A 17,742-nucleotide genomic window follows, 5' to 3' on the forward strand; every position below is an offset into this window, starting at 1 on the left:
CAAAAGCCCCCAAACTGGCTCCCCCAAAACACGCCAAACTGACCCATCAAAAACCCCAAACTGGCTCCCCCAAAAGCTCCCAAACTGACCCATCAAAACCCCCAAACTGGGTCCCCCAAAGCCCCTCAAACTGACCCCCCAAAAGCCCCCAAACTGACCCATCAAAACCCCCAAACTGGGTCCCCCAAAGCCCCTCAAACTGACCCCCCAAAACCCCCAAACTGACCCTTCAAAACCCCCAAACTGGCTTCCCCAAAAGCCCCCAAACTGACCCCCCAAAACCCCCCAAACCCCACAGGGTTGCTCCAACGAGCCCCGGCCCCATCAGAACCCCCAGTACCAGCCAGGCCCCTCAGAGCTGCCGGTAGCCTCAGCACCCCCCAAATCTCCGCGGCTCCCCCCTTTCCCCCGGGACCCCCGTTTCCCCCATCGCCTCCCCGGTGCTGCAAACCCCACCGAAGCGGTGGTTAAAAGGATCGTCCGTGGGGCGAGACCTGGGGGTTCGGTAACAGCTCCAACGGCCCCGAACAGTTCGGCGGCTCCGGGGCCGCCCTCAGGAACAAACCGCGGCTTCCCCCGGTACCTTGCGGCCCTGCTTTGGAACTACGGGCTCCCTCCGGGGCCGGCCGCGCACGGCGGTCAGTTCCCGACTCCCGGTGGATTTTTTTTTTCCCCTGATTCCTGAGGAATTTTATTCCCGAATTTCGGGGATTTCTCCCCCCCCCGCCTCACACACACGCAGAGTCCCCCCGCCCGCCAGGGGGCAGCGAGCGCCGGAAGTGACGTCACGCGGCGTCCGGCGAGGAGGGCGCGCCAGGTTCTGCTCTGGTCCCGCTCCGGTCCCGCTCCGGTCCTGCTTCGGTTCCCCGGGACCGGAGACGGTGAGTGAGCTGGGGAGAGCCGGGGCTGAGGGAAAGGGGGGTCTGCGAGGGTCTGTGAGCGGGTGGGAGATACGGACCGGACTGGGAGAGGATGAGGAGGAGCCGGTGTGGGGTGCTGAAGGGACCGGCGGGGGCTGTGAGGGGACGGTGGCGCAGGGGACGATGAGGGGAAGGTGGGAAAGGGTGGGAGAGCTCCTATGACCTCCCTCCCTTCCCTCACCAGCCTCCCTCACCTCCCCTTGCCTCCCCTCACCTGTTGTACCTTCAGGTGCGGCACAGATGGATTCCCCGGACATCAAAGAGCTGCAGCAGGAGGTGGAGGAGCTGGGAATCTCCATGGAGGAGCTCCAGGAAATCATCGACAAAGAAGTGGAGAATTCCGAGTGGGTGAGGCAGCGCAAGCAGCAGCTGGAGGAGCTGGAGCAGTGCATGCGGCACAAGGAGGAGGAGGTGGCCCACGTTGACCAGCTCATCGACGATGCCATGAGGTGCGTGGGGCTGGAGCGAGCAGGAATTGCGAGGAGGGGGATGTGGGGCTCTTCCCCTTCCCATCCCCTTCAGGGCAGACCCACCCTGGGGGTGGTTAAGGAGGGACGTTGCCAACTTTCCCCGTTGAATTCGGGAGGCACAGCTGGTTTCCCTCCCCCAGGGCCATCAACAAGTGCGAGACGCTGGCCAAGGAGCTGTATTCCATGATGGGCCTGCAGTACCGGGAGAGCAGCTCCGAGGACGAGGCGCCGGCAGCCGCCGAAGTGATCGAGATCGCGGACGAGGAGGACGACGACGTCATGAGCGTGGACTCGGGCTGGAAGCACAGTTCGGTGTCTCCAGCAGTGCCAGGGGAGGGGCTGGGATAAGGGAATGCCCTTAGCTCGTGACAGATCCTGTTTGTATTCCGAAATTCCTCAAATCCCTGACTGGGATTTCACCCTTTTCCCCACCTGCCTCGCTGCTGTCCCCACCGAAATGGTCCCGCATTGGGAGAGGTGGCTGAGGAAAAGCCTCGTTTGGGTGGATTTCCTGGCAGGGATTTTGGGATGGACACTTTCCCTCTTCTGTCTTCTTTCTGTGGTTTAATTAGGACGGATTTTTTTTTTTTCCCCCCCGACAAGAAATGTTTTAAAACCGCTGTTTTCTCTTCAGTCGCAGGCAGCAGCAGTCCCAGAATCTCCAGGGATCAGAGTCTGGTGAGTGGGGCGGCCCTGGCTAGAGATATTTCCTCACCTGGGGTTTTCCTGAGACAAAAAACCCTGTGTCAGGTGCAAGAAACCAAAAGTTTCTCCACGTTTCTCTTTCCTCCAGCTGCGGGAAGCGATGGCTGCCATGAGGAAATCTGCCCGGGACGTTGCGAAATTCATGGATGCTGTGAACAAGAAAACGAACTTGCAAGAAGCACAGAAAGGTGTGGGAGCTTCCAGGAGCTGTGTGCCCTGTGCCTTTGCTTCCCAGAAATGGGAAAACAATGATCCTCTTTCTCTGCTGGAAATCTCCATTCGTTTTATTGATCCCAAACCGGTACTTTAATTTAGGCCGTGTTGATTCAGAATTCCTGCTTTTTTTTTTTTTTTTCCTTCTCCAGGCTGTTTCTATTGAGTAAAAAAGGAGGCACTTGGGCTGCCTGAGGGGAAGGAAAGCAGGAATTCTCCCTCCAGAATTGTGCTTCCATCTGTGGAGCTTTGGGTGATTTAGAACTGACTTTGTGCTGATGTTCCTTGGTAGATGCACAACCCCCTCAGGAACCTCCTGGCACTGCCCAGCCCGTCACTGTCCCTGCAACCCCTGGCAATGATCTCAACACTGATGGGGACCTCAAAGTGGGCATGAGGATTTTGGGGAAAAAAAGGACCAAGACGTGGCACAAGGGGACATTGATTGCCATCCAGACGGTCGGTATGTGCCGTGCACGGGGCTTTCCCGGGATCCTGGGTGGGGGAAAACCTGCATTTAAAGGTGTCGGAGCACCTGATGTCGCCTGGAAGGGATTGTGGGAGCGACGCACCTCCGCTGCTTCACCCTCCAAACTAAATCCTGAAAGGCTTTTAAGCGAGTTCTGAGTTAATTCCGAATAAACCGTCTCGGAGCGACCCAGAGCGCGTTGGAATTCTGGTGTGAAATCAACGCTGCTTTTACTTGTTTTATTTCCCTCCCGCCTTTATTTTATCTTCTGTTGGCCTTCAAATGTTCTCCCCAGGTGCTGGCAAGAAGTACAAAGTGAAATTCGACAATAAAGGGAAGAGTTTGCTCTCGGGCAACCACATTGCCTACGATTACCACCCGTCCGCCGAGAGGCACCACGTGGGCAGGAGGGTGGTGGCCAGGTACAAGGATGGCAATCAGATGTGGCTCTATGCTGGCATCGTGGCCGAGACCCCCAACGTCAAGAATAAAGACAGGTATTCCCTATTTCCCATGCCCCCATCTCTTTTTTTTGTTTTGGTTTAGCCCCCCCCCCCAAAAAAAAGGAAGAAATAAAGGGTTTATTTCAATACCCTTCAGGTGCTGAATTGTGCCCTCCCCAGGAATGCCATTCTGAGTTTCTTCATCTCTCTTACCTCAGAAGCTCAGGCTGCACCTTCCGCTCTTGCTCGTGGCCCTGAGTCAGGAATTAGATCTGCTAATTTATTCAAATTATCACCCAAATCCTGGGCTCCTTGAGGCGTGAAGCGGTGGGAGGAAACAGGAGCCCTGGCAGGGCAGAGTGGCAGCGATGTTGCCAAAGCTCTTCGGGAGGGGAACGCAGGTTTGGAGCAGCTTTTTTGGGAGTAAAGAAGGGGCAGGGCTGCTCTGATCTGTTAAATTAAAGGCTTGTGGTCGTCCTGAAGAGATTCATAAAGGATTTAATCCCCCTGGATCCTGATGTAAATTGTGCTGGATTTTATCTGACTGGTGTTTAAGAACTGAAAATAAGCTGAATTTGATCCTGAAACTGAACTTTTCTCCTGGTTGTGATGGTGATCTCTCACCCTGCGGCTTTTGTACAGCTCCAGGGCCTGGAGTCGTTACTCAGCAGCACTAAGTGGGTGTTGTATTAGCCTTATCCAGAAACCAGGAGCAATTAATCATTTTCTCTTCCTTTATCTCCCTTTCCCGGGCCACAGAGGGGATTTGGAGCAGAGGGAAGGGGCCTGGCTGGGAATTGTGCTGTTTGAGCAGCACAGGGAGCATCTGGAACTGTTCCTCCCATCCTCATCCAGGATTGGGATGGCTCCAGGAGGAGCAGGAGAGGAGTTCTCCACTTCCATTCCACGGTTTTCTCTTCAGCTCCCGTTTGTTTTCCAGGTTCCTGATCTTCTTCGACGACGGCTACGCCTCGTACGTGAAGGAGTGGGAGCTGTACCCGGTCTGCCGGCCACGTGAGTGATCCCTGGCCCTCCTGGCTTGCAGAGCTTTTGGGTCTTTGGGAGAGCCTGGCTCCAAAAATAAAAACCACCCCGCCCTTTCGGTGCTGAGCCTGAAGACGGCTGAAATCCTGATTTATTGCCAGGGCGGGTTCAGGATGCCTCACCACCAACATTCCGGCCCCTCGGGATCGCCCCTTGATTGACCTTAGCTAAAATGCACCTGGGATAGCCTAAAAAAAAAGAAAAAAAGAAAAAAAAAGAAAAAACCAGGAATTTAACGTTCTCTCTGTTTTGTCCTGTTCCCTTTCTCCCACATGTCCCTTCCCAAACAGTGAAAAAAGCCTGGGAAGACATTGAGGATGTTTCCTGCCGGGATTTCATCGAGGAATACATCACTGCCTACCCCAACCGGCCCATGGTACTGCTGAAGAGTGGGCAGCTGATCAAAACGGAGTGGGAAGGGACCTGGTGGAAATCCAGAGTGGAAGAAGTGGATGGAAGTCTGGTGAAAATCCTTTTCCTGGTAGGAATTTCCCTTTTTCCCATTAGGATTGAATTTGAGGCTGGGGGATGTGATCGGCTCTGTTTTCTTTGCTAATCATGAAAATAATCGAGGTTGGAGGAACCTCTGAGGTCTTGGGGTCTGAGGCCCTGAACCATGCGCCACATCCACAGGGATTTTGGACAATCCCAGGGACAGTGACTCCACCACTGCCCTGGTGAACCTGCCAGGGCACGAACACCCAATTTCCAGAAAAGTTTTCCCGAATAATTCCCAATCAGAAGAGATTCCGACGTAAATAATCGCCTGGTTGTGCTGTTTGTCCATACTCACGGTCGTCTCCTTGTTCTCTCTCTGTGTTCCACTCCAGGAAGCTCTTCCCATGGGAACTGTGAACGTTTCCTTCTTCCCACAAGAGGACAAACGTTGTGAGTGGATTTACCGAGGTTCCACACGCCTCGAGCCCATGTTCAGCATGAAAACTTCCACAGCTTCCACTCAGGAAAAGAAGCAGAGCGGTCAAACCAGGACTCGTCCCAACGTTGGTTGGTGGCAGCTTTTGGTTCCATTTAGATCCTGGGATTTAACTGGAGGGTGGCTTGGGTTCGGTGGAGGGTTTTTAGCAGAACTCCTGGAGATTTCAGGTTTCCAGGTTTTGGGTTTTTTTCCTTTCTTCTGACAGGAGATTTCGGATTTCCAGCGAGCCTTTCCCCCTGATTTAGATTTCCAGTGTTTTTCTCCTTTGGCACAGGAGACTTAGATTTCCAGTGGGATTTTTCTCCTGGAATAACGCCTCAAAACCAAACAGCACTTGGGTGAAATGACCAGGATTTCTGGGCGAGCTGCCGTGCTCTGAGCTTGCCCATGACCCACCATTAATCCCAAATCCTTCCGTTTCGCTTCCTTCCAGGCACAAATCAATGTTTTGGCGCCCGTACATCCCGCTTGGGATAACATTAAGGATTTTTTTCTGTTGACCTTTTGGTTCTTCACCTTCCCCACCAGGTGCTGTGAGGAGCAAGGGCCCTGTGGTCCAGTACACCCAGGATTTAGCAGGAGCTGGTCCCCAGTACAAGGCTCTGGAGCAGCCTCCGGCCGCGCGTCCCGCGTCTCCTCAGCCTGTGGAGATGGAGTAAGTACCAGAGCCACTTCCAGCCACCTTCCACCTCTTTGCTTCTCTCCAGCGCTCAGCTCTCTCAGGCACCACCTTTTCTGTGCAGAGGAATCCTCAGGTGCATGTTTCCTCCGTGGCTTTAGTCGTGATTTTGGGGGAATACTCTTGACCTAAAGCTGCTGGATGAATAACTGGGGGCGGGAGCCGAGAGCCGACACTCCCCGAGCCAAACGTTCCTCCTTTAGGGCTAAAGCTTCGCGCTTGCTTTTCCAAATTAGGCCTTTGCTCCCTCTCTTCCCAAAAATCTGAATTGCTCCCTCGTGTCACGATCCAGGCGCTGGCCCCCGGCTGCCTTGTGTCCCTCCACTTGGACTGACCTGCTCGCTGACCTCGCTGGGAATTCGGGATCAGCGGTCGGTCCTGGTGGGCACGGAGCAATCCACGGCCAAGCCTCTGCCAGGGGCCCAAGGGGGACACTCCCGGAGCTGCAGGCTGAAGGAGGCCTGGAGGAAGGAGGAACTCGGCTTGGTGATGAAGGGAGCGTGTTGGAGGACACCTGGGAATGTGCTCGCTGACTTTTTAGGGGAAGGGAGAGCCTCTCCCCGTTTGTTTTTTGCCAGCACTGTGGATTTCCCGCCCGGATTTCCGGCCGCCTTCTGCTGTGACTGTGCCCTGCTGTGCTGCTGCGGCACGAGGGAGGCAGGACGTGTCCCAGGTGGCAGCAGCCTGTGCAGGAGCTCAGTCTTTACTCCCCTCAAACCCCACCTGCCCCAGCCAGGGAGGCTCCTCTCCCAGCAGCAGGGCAATAGAACCCAGTTTACCCCTGGAAACGCTCCCTCTGTGCTGGTGTGAGCAGGATTTGGGACTGGAAGCCCCGAGAACATTTCCATAATTCCAGAGAGATCCTGGACGCTGAAGGAGGCCCTGGGCCCCCAGCCCTGCAGGTCCCCCACGTGCAGGGAAGAGCTGGGACTGGGACAGCCCAGGACTGAGGGCAGTGTCACAACACCAAGACGACCAAGCTGGACCTCCAGCCTCACCTGTCATCGCCGAATCCGTTCCCATTCGGGCCTTGCAGTGCTTACAAGGAGTGGTTTTTTCCCCCTCTCCCCACGGAGGGCTTGGCTTTAGGACGTGTTTTTTGTGCAGCCGCTTCCCTGCCCTGAAATCCAAAGTGCCCCTGAACAGGGGGCAGGAGGCAGTGCAGGTCCTAGGGATCCTGCGGGGTTCAAACGCTTGGATTTCCGATTATTAAAACTGAGAGCAGTCTCCTCACTCTGGTGTTTTGTTTCCTCTGAGGAAAGCCTGGGTCTCTTCCCCCTCTTTCGAGTTCTTCTTGGTGTTGTCACCACTTCTGACTGGTTTAAGCCTCTTGCTCTTTTTGAGATGCGTTTGAACACTTTGCTTTCAGGCAGCTGTTGGCAGAAGCCCTCATCCCTTCCTGCTCTCTTTGTCCCCTCCCTTTCTCCCCGATAACTTCACTGGTTTTCCTCTTCAGCGGCCGGTTTGGGGTGATTTTCTGTTTTATTGATGTGAAAGGGTTGAAAACCTCCTGGAGCAGTTTGGAAACGTGATTGAAAACCCCTGAGATGGGTTGAGAACCTGTGTTTTTTGGAGCCCCTGCTAAGCTCTTTCATCAGGGGTGTTGTTAAATCCCCTTGCACAATCTTACCTTGTTCCTTAGTCCTTGCAAGAGGGTGCTCTGGATTTGTTCCTCCCACTCAGGCGTGGTTGAGCCTCTGGAAACTCTGGTTTCTGCTAATCCAGGGGTTTCTTCATGGCCTGGCTTCTCCAGCTTTCTGGGATTAAGGCCTTGCGCATCCTTGTTACCCTTGCCTCATTTCAAAATCAGAAGTCCCTTGGAGCTGCAGCTGAATTCTGAAACTCAGAGTGGTTGTGGGATTGCTGTGAAGTAGCCAGAAACGGGCTGATTTTCACGCTGGTTAGGGGAAAAATCAGCCACTGCTGGGATTCTTCCGGGTTTCTGAATTCCGTGGGGCGGTGTGATTTCGATTCCACGTTCCAAATCAGCTCCTTCTCCTTCTTCCCTCCCTCAGGTGCTCCGACACCCAGCTGGCCCAGGGCAGAAAGCAGGTGGCCAAGAAAAGCACTTCCTTCCGTCCTGGCTCCGTGGGCTCCGGACACTCGTCCCCGTCCTCCCCTGTCCTCGGGGACACCCCGGCAGCCGGGAGAGCCCTTCCAGCCCCGCAGCACCGGTGAGCAGAGCTCTGCCTGGGGCACGTCCCTCAGTCTCCTCCCTTCTGGGGCGTCAGGCGCGCGTGGGGCCTGTGCGTGCCGGCGGGATTCTGCTGCGGGATGCAGCGGCTCGGATCGTGGAGCGCCGGAATCAGTGGGGCTGGGAAAAGCCTCTGAGTTCAGAGAGTCCCTCCAGCACTGCCGTGTCCCCAAGTGCCACACGCACTTGTGTTCTGAGCGCTTCCAGGGGCGGTGACTTCGCCACCTTCCAATCCCTGACCACCCTGCTGGCCACACCTGGGCTGGTGCCCTCCTCACCCCCATCTCCCCTCTCCCCTCAGCCTCCCCAGCAGCGTCCCAGCCTCCCAGCTCTTCCACAGGAAGGGCTCCAGCGCTGCCATGTCCCCAAGTGCCACACGCACTTGTGTTCTGAGCGCTTCCAGGGGCGGTGACTTCGCCACCTTCCAATCCCTGACCACCCTGCTGGCCACACCCGGGCTGCTGCCCTCCTCACCCCCATCTCCCCTCTCCCCTCAGCCTCCCCAGCAGTTTCCCCTCCCAGCTCTTCCACAGGAAGGGCTCCAGCGCTGCCGTGTCCCCAAGTGCCTGTTTTGAGCGTTTCCAGAGGCGGTGACTTCACCACCTTCCAATCCCTGACCACCCAGGTCCTGCTGGCCACACCGTGGCCAGTCTGAGCCAGGTGCTGTTGCCCACCTGAGCTCGTGCCCCTCCTCTGCCCACATCTCCTTACTGTGTCCTCAAGTGCCACACGCACTTGTGTTCTGAGCGCTTCCAGAGGCGGTGACTTCACCGCCTTCCAATCCCTGACCACCCTGCTGGCCACACCGTGGCCGTTCTGTTGCCCACCCGGGCTGGTGCCCTCCTCACCCCCATCTCCCCTCTCCCCTCAGCCTCCCCAGCAGCTTCCCCTCCCAGCTCTTCCACAGGAAGGGCTCCAGCGCTGCCGTGTCCCCAAGTGCCCGTTTTGAGCGTTTCCAGAGGCGGTGACTTCGCCACCTTCCAATCCCTGACCACCCAGGTCCTGCTGGCCACACCATGGCCTGTCAGAGCCAGGTGCTGTTCCCCACCTGAGCTCATGCCCGTCCTCTGCCCACATCTCCTCCTTACCGTGTCCCCAAGTGCCACACGCACTTGTGTTCTGAGCGCTTCCAGAGGCGGTGACTTCACCACCTTGACCCCCCAGGTCCTGCTGGCCACACTGTGGCCGTTCTGTTGCCCATCCGGGCTGGTGCCCTCCTCACCCCCATCTCCCCTCTCCCCTCAGCCTCCCCAGCAGCGTCCCAGCCTCCCAGCTCTTCCGCAGGAAGGGCTCCAGCGCTGCCGTGTCCCCAAGCGCCACACGCACTTGTGTTCTGAGCGTTTCCAGAGGCGGTGACTTCACCACCTTCCAATCCCTGACCACCCTGCTGGCCACACCTGGGCTGGTGCCCTCCTCACCCCCATCTCCCCTCTCCCCTCAGCCTCCCCAGCAGCGTCCCAGCCTCCCAGCCCTTCCATGGCATGATGGACCGCGTTCCCAACGAGCCGTCCTACCGAGCCCCTCTGGAGAAGCTCTTCTACCTGCCGCACGTGTGCAGCTACACCTGCCTGTCCCGCGTCCGCCCCTTGCGCAGCGACCAGTACCGCAGCCGCAACCCGCTGCTCATCCCGCTGCTCTACGACTTCCGCCGCATGACGGCGCGGCGCCGCGTCAACCGCAAGATGGGCTTCCACGTGCTCTACAAGACGCCCTGCGGGCTCTGCCTGCGCTCCATGCACGAGATCGAGCGCTACCTCTTCGAGACGGACTGCGACTTCCTGTTCCTGGAGATGTTCTGCCTGGACCCCTACGTGCTGGTGGATCGCAAGTTCCAGCCCTACAAGCCTTACTACTACATCGCCGACATCACCAAGGGCAAGGAGGACGTGCCGCTGTCGTGCGTCAACGAGATCGACAACACGCCGCCGCCGCAGGTGGCCTACAGCAAGGAGAGGATCCCCGGGAAAGGGGTGTACATCAACACCAGCTGGGAATTCCTCGTGGGCTGCGACTGCAAGGACGGCTGCAGAGACAAGTAAGTGACAGCAGTGGGGCTGGGTGAGGTGGGTCTGCTCCTCGTGGTGGGTCTGCTCCTCGAGGTGGGTCTGCTCCTCGTGGTGGGTCTGCTCCTCGAGGTGGGTCTGCTCCTCGTGGTGGGTCTGCTCCCCGAGGTGGGTCTGCTCCCTGAGGTGGGTCTGCTCCCCATGGTGGGTCTGCTCCTCGAGGTGGGTCTGCTCCTCGAGGTGGGTCTGCTCCTCGAGGTGGGTCTGCTCCCTGAGGTGGGTCTGCTCCCTGAGGTGGGTCTGCTCCCTGAGGTGGGTCTGCTCCCCGAGGTGGGTCTGCTCCCTGAGGTGGGTCTGCTCCCTGAGGTGGGTCTGCTCCCCAAGGTGGGTCTGCTCCCCGAGGTGGGTCTGCTCCCCATGGTGGGTCTGCTCCTCGAGGTGGGTGTGCTCCTCGAGGTGGGTCTGCTCCCCATGGTGGGTGTGCTCCCCGTGGTGGGTCTGCTCCTCGAGGTGGGTCTGCTCCCCATGGTGGGTGTGCTCCTCGAGGTGGGTCTGCTCCCTGAGGTGGGTCTGCTCCCCGTGGTGGGTCTGCTCCCCATGGTGGGTCTGCTCCCTGAGGTGGGTCTGCTCCCTGAGGTGGGTCTGCTCCCCATGGTGGGTCTGCTCCTCGAGGTGGGTCTGCTCCTCGAGGTGGGTCTGCTCCCCATGGTGGGTCTGCTCCTCGAGGTGGGTCTGCTCCCTGAGGTGGGTCTGCTCCCCATGGTGGGTCTGCTCCCCGTGGTGGATCTGCTCTGGGGTTTAAACCCATGCAGGTCAGTCCGTCATAGGTTTCGTGGTTTGGGTTGGAAGTGATTTGGGTAACATATCACCCGGTTCCTGGTGATTTCCTCAACTCCCAGGACACCTTCTACTATCCCAGGTTGCTCCAAGCTCCGTCCGGCGTGGCCTTGGATGCTTCCAGGGATGGGAAATCCTCAACTTCTCTTGATTTGATTCCAAGTCAAACCCTTTGTGCCCGTCTCTGCGTAAACGTGTGATATTATTTTTCTCCCCTGTCCTCCAGACTGATGTGAGAAGCGTAACTCGTGGGTTTTCCTGTGTCTCTCTGCAGATCCAGGTGTGCCTGTCAGCAGCTGACCATCCAGGCCAGCGGCTGCACCCTTGGAGGGCAAATCAACCCCAACTCAGGCTACCAGCACAAGCGGCTGGAGGAATGTCTCCCAACGGGGTGAGCAGAGCCCTCACAAGCACCAGCCCCAGATCCATTGAGAGAGGGGATCTTGGTTCTCGGTTCTTCTGCCACTTGTGGAATGGTTTGGGTTGGAAAGAGGCCTTGAGGATCATCCAGAGCACGGGCAGAGGCTGCTCCACGCCTGGTCCTCTGGGATCTCCGTTCACACCCCCGGCAGCGCCGACAGCAGCAGGCTTTGGGGTGTTTCTTTATCCTGGCGGTTGTTTTGTCACCCTCCTCCTTTCTTCTTGCAGCGTTTACGAGTGCAACAAGAGGTGCAAGTGCAACGTCAACATGTGCACCAACCGCCTGGTGCAGCACGGCCTCCAGGTGCGGCTGCAGCTCTTCAAGACCCAGAACAAAGGCTGGGGCATTCGCTGCCTCGACGACATCGCCAAGGGCTCCTTTGTCTGCATCTACGCAGGTGGGAGCTCGCCTCGCACGAGGGGAGCTCTTCTGTGGGAGGAGGGAGTAGCCAGAGACGGGAGCGGAGCTGGGGAAGGGGTTGGAACGCGGGGAGAAAGGGTCTGGAGAGCTCCTTAGGAAGCTGGGGGGGCTCATCCTGGAGAAAAGGAGGCTCAGGGGGGAGCTTTGGGATCTCTCCAATGCCCTGGGGGAGGTTTGAGTTGGGCGTTCAGGAGAATTTCTTCCTGGGAAGGGTGGCCAGGCGCTGGCACGGGGAGGTGGCAGAGTCGCTGTCGCTCAGGAGCGCGGGGATGTGGCACTCGGGGACGTGGCTCGGTGCTGGGGGGAACAGCTGGACTCAGCAGCTCTCCCAGCCTCAACCATTCCATGATTCCAAAGTGCAGCCGAAGGGGGTGCGGAGCTCCTGCCCAGGGCCGTTTTGAGCCGGTCGAACTTGCCCAACGCCGGCACTGAACCCTCGTGGTGGCAGTGCCGGTGTCACAAGACGTCCCCTGGGCTGTCCTTGAGGTCACCCAGCCCCCGGGCCGCGCTTCCTCTGCTCAGCAAACGCAGCCCACCAGAGGCAGGAGTTGCGCCAGGGTTGCGTCGGCTCTGGGACGGAGCCGCCCATGGAGCCGCTGCCTCTCTGCTCTTCCAGCCCTCCCAAGGCTCTGCTTGAGCCGAGCAGAGATTTCTGGGCTGAAAAGTCTTGATTTTAGCTCAGCCACAAGCTCCAGGGTTTTGTTACATCAAGAGATGGGGTTACGTTGTCATTTCCCAGCCCAGCTTTGGAATAAAGATCTCTGGAGAGATTTCTGGGCTGAAAAATCTTGATTTTAGCTCAGCCACAAGCTCCAGGGTTTTGTTACATCAAGAGACAGAGTTATGTTGTCATTTCCCCGCCCAGCTTTGGAATAAAAATCCCTGTTTTTCACCTCAGTGAGCTCTGCAGAGGATAACACTGAACGTCACCCCAGAAAACAAAAAAACTCACCCTTCGTTTCCTGTCCCCTCTGCACCCAGGGAAAATCCTCACGGACGACTTTGCTGACAAAGAAGGCCTGGAGATGGGTGACGAGTACTTCGCCAACCTGGACCACATCGAGAGCGTGGAGAACTTCAAGGAGGGCTACGAGAGCGACGCCAAGTGCTCCTCGGACAACAGCGGCGTGGACCTCAAGGACGACGACGACAACGAGAACACGGGCACGGAGGAGCTGGAGGAATCCAACGAGGACAGCTCGGACGACAACTTCTGCAAGGACGAGAGCTTCAGCACCAGCTCGGTGCTGCGCAGCTACGCCACGCGCCGGCAGACGCGCGGCCAGCGCGACCACGGCCACTCGGAGACGGCCTCCAAGGACTCGGGGCTGGCGCGGCCCCCGGGCCACGAGGAGCCCGCCGCCGCGCCGCCCTGCAAGCTGCCCGTGTCCGAGGAGACCTCCAAGCACAAGGTGGCCTCGTGGCTGAGCTCCAACAGCATGGCTGAGGGCTTCCAGGACAGCGACGGCGCCCCGTGCTTCAGGGCGGGAGGAGAAGGGGGAGAAGGCAAAGCTGTGAAAATGGAGATGGCCGCGGAGAGGGAGAAGGGCTGCGCTGGCGCGCTGGGAGATCTCAACGGAGAGGCAAAGGCGGCCAAGAAGGAGGTGAGGGGAGAGGTGAGGGAGTGGGAGGCTCCAAGGCAGGGATGTGCTCCTGCTCCTGTGGCTTTTCTCGCCGTGCAGCACGTCCAGGGGGGCTGGGGGGCTCCTGTGCTCAGCTCCCCTGGCTTCTCTGGGGGGACAGGGAGGGGCTTTTCCCCTCGCAGGGAGGGAGTTTGTGGCAGAAGAGGCTGCAGAAGTCTCTGGGTGCGAGCAGAGCTGAACATCCTCCTGCCTGGACACCTGAGGGACACGGTTGGGGACAGCAGGGACGCGGAGGTGGCCCCTGTCCACCCCCTTGCTCTTGCACGTGGAGTCCCCCAGGGAGGGGCTGGGTGTCACACTCAGCCCGGGGACAGTCAGCGTCTCGCTGCTGGGCTGGCGTTTTGGGGAACAATCCCACAGAAAGGCTGGAGAGCGCTCCGGGAGGGAGAGATTCCAACCTTGCGTCCTTCTCCCCTCTTGCAGGAACCTGACGAAGCAACCAAAATGCCCGGGTAAGATTCCCTCAAACCGCGTTTTCCCCGCCCCTGCGGACGATTTCCCCGGGAATCTCGGGGAATCCAGGGAAATCCCTTCTCCCTTCCCGCCCCACAGGCTGAGCAGCCTGGGAAGGAGGTACGGCTACAACCCCTGTCCCCCCAAGCTGGATGGGATCCGCAGGCCCGTGGGTGGCACGGTGCTGCTGCAGAGCCGCCGCCGGTCGCTGGCCCTGCCGCCCCCCTTGGAGGTGAGCGGGACCCCCGGGCTGGGAGGGGTCTCCCCCAAACCCAAACCGCTTCCATCGCCGCCTCCAGCCCCGTCTGGGGTCGTTCTCTGCTTTTGGTTCCCAACGGAGCGCGGGGGTTTGTGGTCCTGGCTGGGATTTTCCTGAGGGAGGTTGATTTCCTTTTGGATTTTTTTTGGGGGGGTGTTTTCGTGATCTGAGCAATCGAGGAATGAGGAGAGCGTGGAATTCGGGGTGGGATTTGGCAGCTTGGTTCGCACACCTGGGAGCCGTTGTTTGGGCAGAGCCATCCTGGGGGGAGCAATCCTTGTTTTTTTGGGGTCTTCCCCCCTTCCTTTGGAGCACCTAATGCTCCAGGATCTCAAGCAGAACTCGGCAGCACCCCCAAAATCTCACAGCTATTTCAAACATTGACCCGTGGCACGTGGTGTCCAGAGGGGGGGATCCGCTTCCAAAGGGGAGCAGAGGGGGTTGAGCTGGAGGAGAGCACCACATTCCCGGGGGAAAGGGAGGCTTGGACGCGCCCCAGGAGCTGTTCCTGTCCCCAGGATGTGCTGACGCTGTCGAGCAGCACCGACACCGACGAGGAGCAGAGGGCAGGGCAGCCCACGGGGCAGCAGGACAGCGACGACATCCAGACCATTTCCTCGGGATCCGAGGAGGAGGAAGGGGAGGACAAGAAAAATCAGTCATCTGGGTCAGGTGAGAGGGGGAGACGAGGGCTGGGAGTGAGAGATTCCTGCTTGGAAAGCACCGGGAAGGGCTCGTGAGGCCGCAGCAGCCGCTCCTGCTGCGTCCCGCAGCTGAGGTGGGGAACCTTCCCCAGCCAGGCAAAAGCGCAAAATCCGCTCCTCAAAACCAGATATTTCTGGGTGTTGTAAGAAAAAGCAACGGCGAGGCTCAGGGTGGCTCTGCAGGCTGGGTTCCTGGAGCCATCCCGGGGCGGGTATTTCGGCTCTGAGGGGTTCCTCTCCTCCGAGCGGAGCAGCAGCAGCGGGACGGGAGCGGGGTCGGGCACGGCCCTGCCCGGGGCTCCTCCTCTGGAAGCTTCCATCCCGCGGCAGGGCCCGTGAAGAGACAGGTGGCGGTGAAATCCACGCGAGGCTTCGCCCTCAAGTCCACCCACGGCATCGCCATCAAGTCCACGCCGCTGGCGGCGGCCGACAAGGGCGAGAGCGCGGGGCCGGTGCGCCGCAGCACGCGGCAGTTCTACGACGGCGAGGAGAACTGCTACATCATCGACGCCAAGCTCGAGGGCAACCTGGGCCGCTACCTCAACGTGAGTGGGGGCCACGGGGACGGCTGCAGGGTGAGCCCTCAGCTCAGCGGGGCTGCTCCTGCCCGGGAAGAGCTGAAAACGGGGGAAGGAGCCGGGTTTGGGAGGGTGCTGAACCTTCCAGGGCGAGCGGAACGGCAGCTGCTCGGGCCTGGTGGGAGCGGGAGCGGCTCCGTCAGTCCTTCCAGAGCCCGTTACCTTTGAGTGTGTGGATCTTGTGACTCAGCCTGGGCGTGCAGCCTGTTCCAGCAGGATTCCGCTGGATGCGGCGGGCAGAGCAGGAATGCTGCTTGTTTATAAAGGCTGCCTTGGGTGCTTGGCAGCTCGGCCTCCCTGCCCAGCAGCTCAGGCTCTTCTCTGTTGCCTTTACAGCACAGCTGCACCCCGAATCTCTTTGTGCAGAATGTCTTCGTGGACACCCATGACCTTCGCTTCCCCTGGGTCGCTTTCTTCGCCAGCAAGTGAGTCCTGGGGTTGCTGGGAGGGGCTGAGGATTCCTGGGCTTTGGTGGGATCTGGCTCCAGGGCCAGGGCTGGGTGTTCCCTGCTCCTGGGAACCCCATTCCCATCAATCCTTGGTGCCAGGTGAAATCCTCTCCCTCGTGCTGGAGATCCCCGGCGTGATTCCCACCAGGTTTAGACCTTCCCAAAGGGCAGAGTGAGGCACGGAGCAGCCGATTTCCCCTTCTTGCTTTAATCCCTTTGAGCCGTGGCGCTTCGTGCCTCTGCTCCTCCCCGAATCCTCAGGGGAAGGATTCACCAGGGAACTCCGTCCCTTTCTCCCCGGCTGCCTCAGCCTCGTCCTGGCAGCGCAGCTTCCTTCCGTCACCCAATTCCCCCTCTTCCCTGGAATAACCTCGCCCATCCCCTGCGGGTTTTTCTCCTTCCCAGGCGGATCCGAGCCGGCACGGAGCTGACCTGGGATTACAACTACGAGGTCGGCAGCGTGGAGGGCAAGGAGCTGCTGTGCTGCTGCGGGGCCATCGACTGCCGGGGCCGGCTGCTCTGAGCCGCCCCTGCTCCCTGCAGATCCCGCTCCTCCAGAGGCCTGGTGCTCGCTTTCCCCTCAGTGAGGGTGAAGTTTCTCCTCAAGAGGAAGTTTTTTCTCAGTTCTCCCATTCACCTGGAAAATCACAGATGGACACAGATGGAGCAGGAACGGACTCGGGTTGTTCTCAGCGCCCGGGATTCTCTCAGCCTTCCAGAAGCTCCAGTTTTCCCACGAGGAAGGAGTTTTTTCCTGCTCTCTTCCAGCTTTCCACCAAATTTAAGGCACAAGCCTCGTGGTTTTTTTTTCCCAGCAGCGAGCACTTCCTCGGTGTTCCCAGGAAGTGCTTCCCGGTTTGGGGACTTGGGTCTTGGAAGAGGGGAGGGAGGATGGTGGAAAGAATCCGTGGAAGACTGGACCAATCAGGATTTATAAGAATTCAAGCGGAAAAAGACAAAAAGTGAGTATCCATCTTCACCTGTGAGCTGTTGTAAGGAATCTTTTAGTTGCTAAAAAGCAATAAAAGTGTGTTTTTCTATTAAAAAAAACAACCAACCTACCCTGAGCTGGAGACACGGCAAAGAGCCCTGAAAAATCAGGGTGGAGCCGCTGCCATCATCCTTGTTTCTGTGGGGTTTGCAGGAAAAATGCCAGAGGTGGATGGGCCCAGGCAAAGGAGCTCCCACATTTTCACCTCTCCTTGACCTTTCCTCAAAACAAAACACTCCTTAAACCCTCCAGCTGGGAAAATGACATAGAAACAGGTCGGGATTTTTTCTCGAGGAAGCAGATCCGGTGCCTGTGCCCATCTCCAACCCTCCTGGAATGTCAGAGAGCGCCGAGCTTGGCCTGAAAGCTGCAGGGAAGTGGCAGCTGGGACAGCCCCGAGCTGGCTCCAGCCCCGTGCAGCTGCTGGACCCGGATCCACACGGAAAATCACCGGGCTCTGGCAGCCACACGCGGTCCTGAGCGTGGGGCTTGAGTTTCTCTTTTTGTTTGGAGGGTGTGGGAAGGAGCAAAAGGCACCGAAAAGGTTCAAAAAAAAAAACCAAAAAACCACACCACCCTGAGACCTGGATGAAAGAGGTGAAAGTTTTGACAAACTGCCATCGAATCTCACGTTATCGACGTGGAAAATCCCAATCTGGGGTTTTGGTGGAGCCAATTCCAACCAGCCCAGTAACCAACACCAGCCCGGCTCAACGCAGCCCTGCACAAGGGAGGTTTTGTTGGGTTGTTATTTTTCCTGCTAAATAACCTTTTTTTTTTTTTTTTTTTTCCCCTTTGTAAAATAAAACCTTTCTGGGGCCTCCTGGAGCTCCAGTTCCATCCCGAGCGTCCACCTGAATGGAGGTTTTGTCATCCCAGCGGGGCTGCAGCTCCTCAGGGAAACCCAAAC

The 17,742-nt window shown here is 58.3% G+C and overlaps 1 protein-coding gene across 2 annotated transcripts; it reads left to right on the forward strand.

Annotated features, from left to right (window-relative positions):
* Window positions 1-789: 789 nt before the first annotated feature.
* Window positions 790-17,612, forward strand: SETDB1 (SET domain bifurcated histone lysine methyltransferase 1). Of its 2 annotated transcripts, XM_040088027.2 has the most exons (22): window positions 790-881; window positions 1,150-1,369; window positions 1,531-1,697; window positions 2,025-2,068; window positions 2,184-2,283; window positions 2,601-2,771; window positions 3,073-3,274; window positions 4,161-4,234; window positions 4,555-4,745; window positions 5,095-5,269; window positions 5,730-5,856; window positions 7,896-8,054; window positions 9,516-10,109; window positions 11,189-11,305; window positions 11,563-11,732; window positions 12,737-13,359; window positions 13,822-13,850; window positions 13,951-14,083; window positions 14,629-14,782; window positions 15,145-15,359; window positions 15,729-15,817; window positions 16,247-17,612. In XM_040088027.2, the coding sequence occupies exons 2-22, from the start codon at window positions 1,161-1,163 to the stop codon at window positions 16,362-16,364; spliced, it is 3,861 nt and encodes a 1,286-aa protein (XP_039943961.1). In that variant the 5' UTR covers window positions 790-881; window positions 1,150-1,160; the 3' UTR covers window positions 16,365-17,612. The 2 variants fall into 2 exon arrangements, with proteins under 2 accessions (XP_039943961.1, XP_039943962.1); XM_040088028.1 differs by lacking the exons at window positions 7,896-8,054; window positions 9,516-10,109; window positions 11,189-11,305; ... (6 more) ...; window positions 15,729-15,817; window positions 16,247-17,612 and adding an exon at window positions 6,173-7,112.
* Window positions 17,613-17,742: the final 130 nt, after the last annotated feature.

The sequence above is a fragment of the Hirundo rustica genome, chromosome 29 (genome assembly GCF_015227805.2).
Source record: "Hirundo rustica isolate bHirRus1 chromosome 29, bHirRus1.pri.v3, whole genome shotgun sequence".
NCBI lineage: Eukaryota > Metazoa > Chordata > Aves > Passeriformes > Hirundinidae > Hirundo > Hirundo rustica.

What these genes read in the sequence shown, in the direction of transcription:
- SETDB1 (XM_040088027.2), top strand. Translation starts at nt 1,161, where the DNA reads ATGGATTCCCCGGACATCAAAGAGCTGCAGCAGGAGGTGGAGGAGCTG. An exon ending in CAGGACTCGTCCCAACGTTG is followed by an intron (nt 5,270 to 5,729) that starts GTTGGTGGCAGC and finishes CTTCCCCACCAG; the next exon opens with GTGCTGTGAGGAGCAAGGGC. An exon ending in CCTCAGCCTGTGGAGATGGA is followed by an intron (nt 5,857 to 7,895) that starts GTAAGTACCAGA and finishes TCCCTCCCTCAG; the next exon opens with GTGCTCCGACACCCAGCTGG.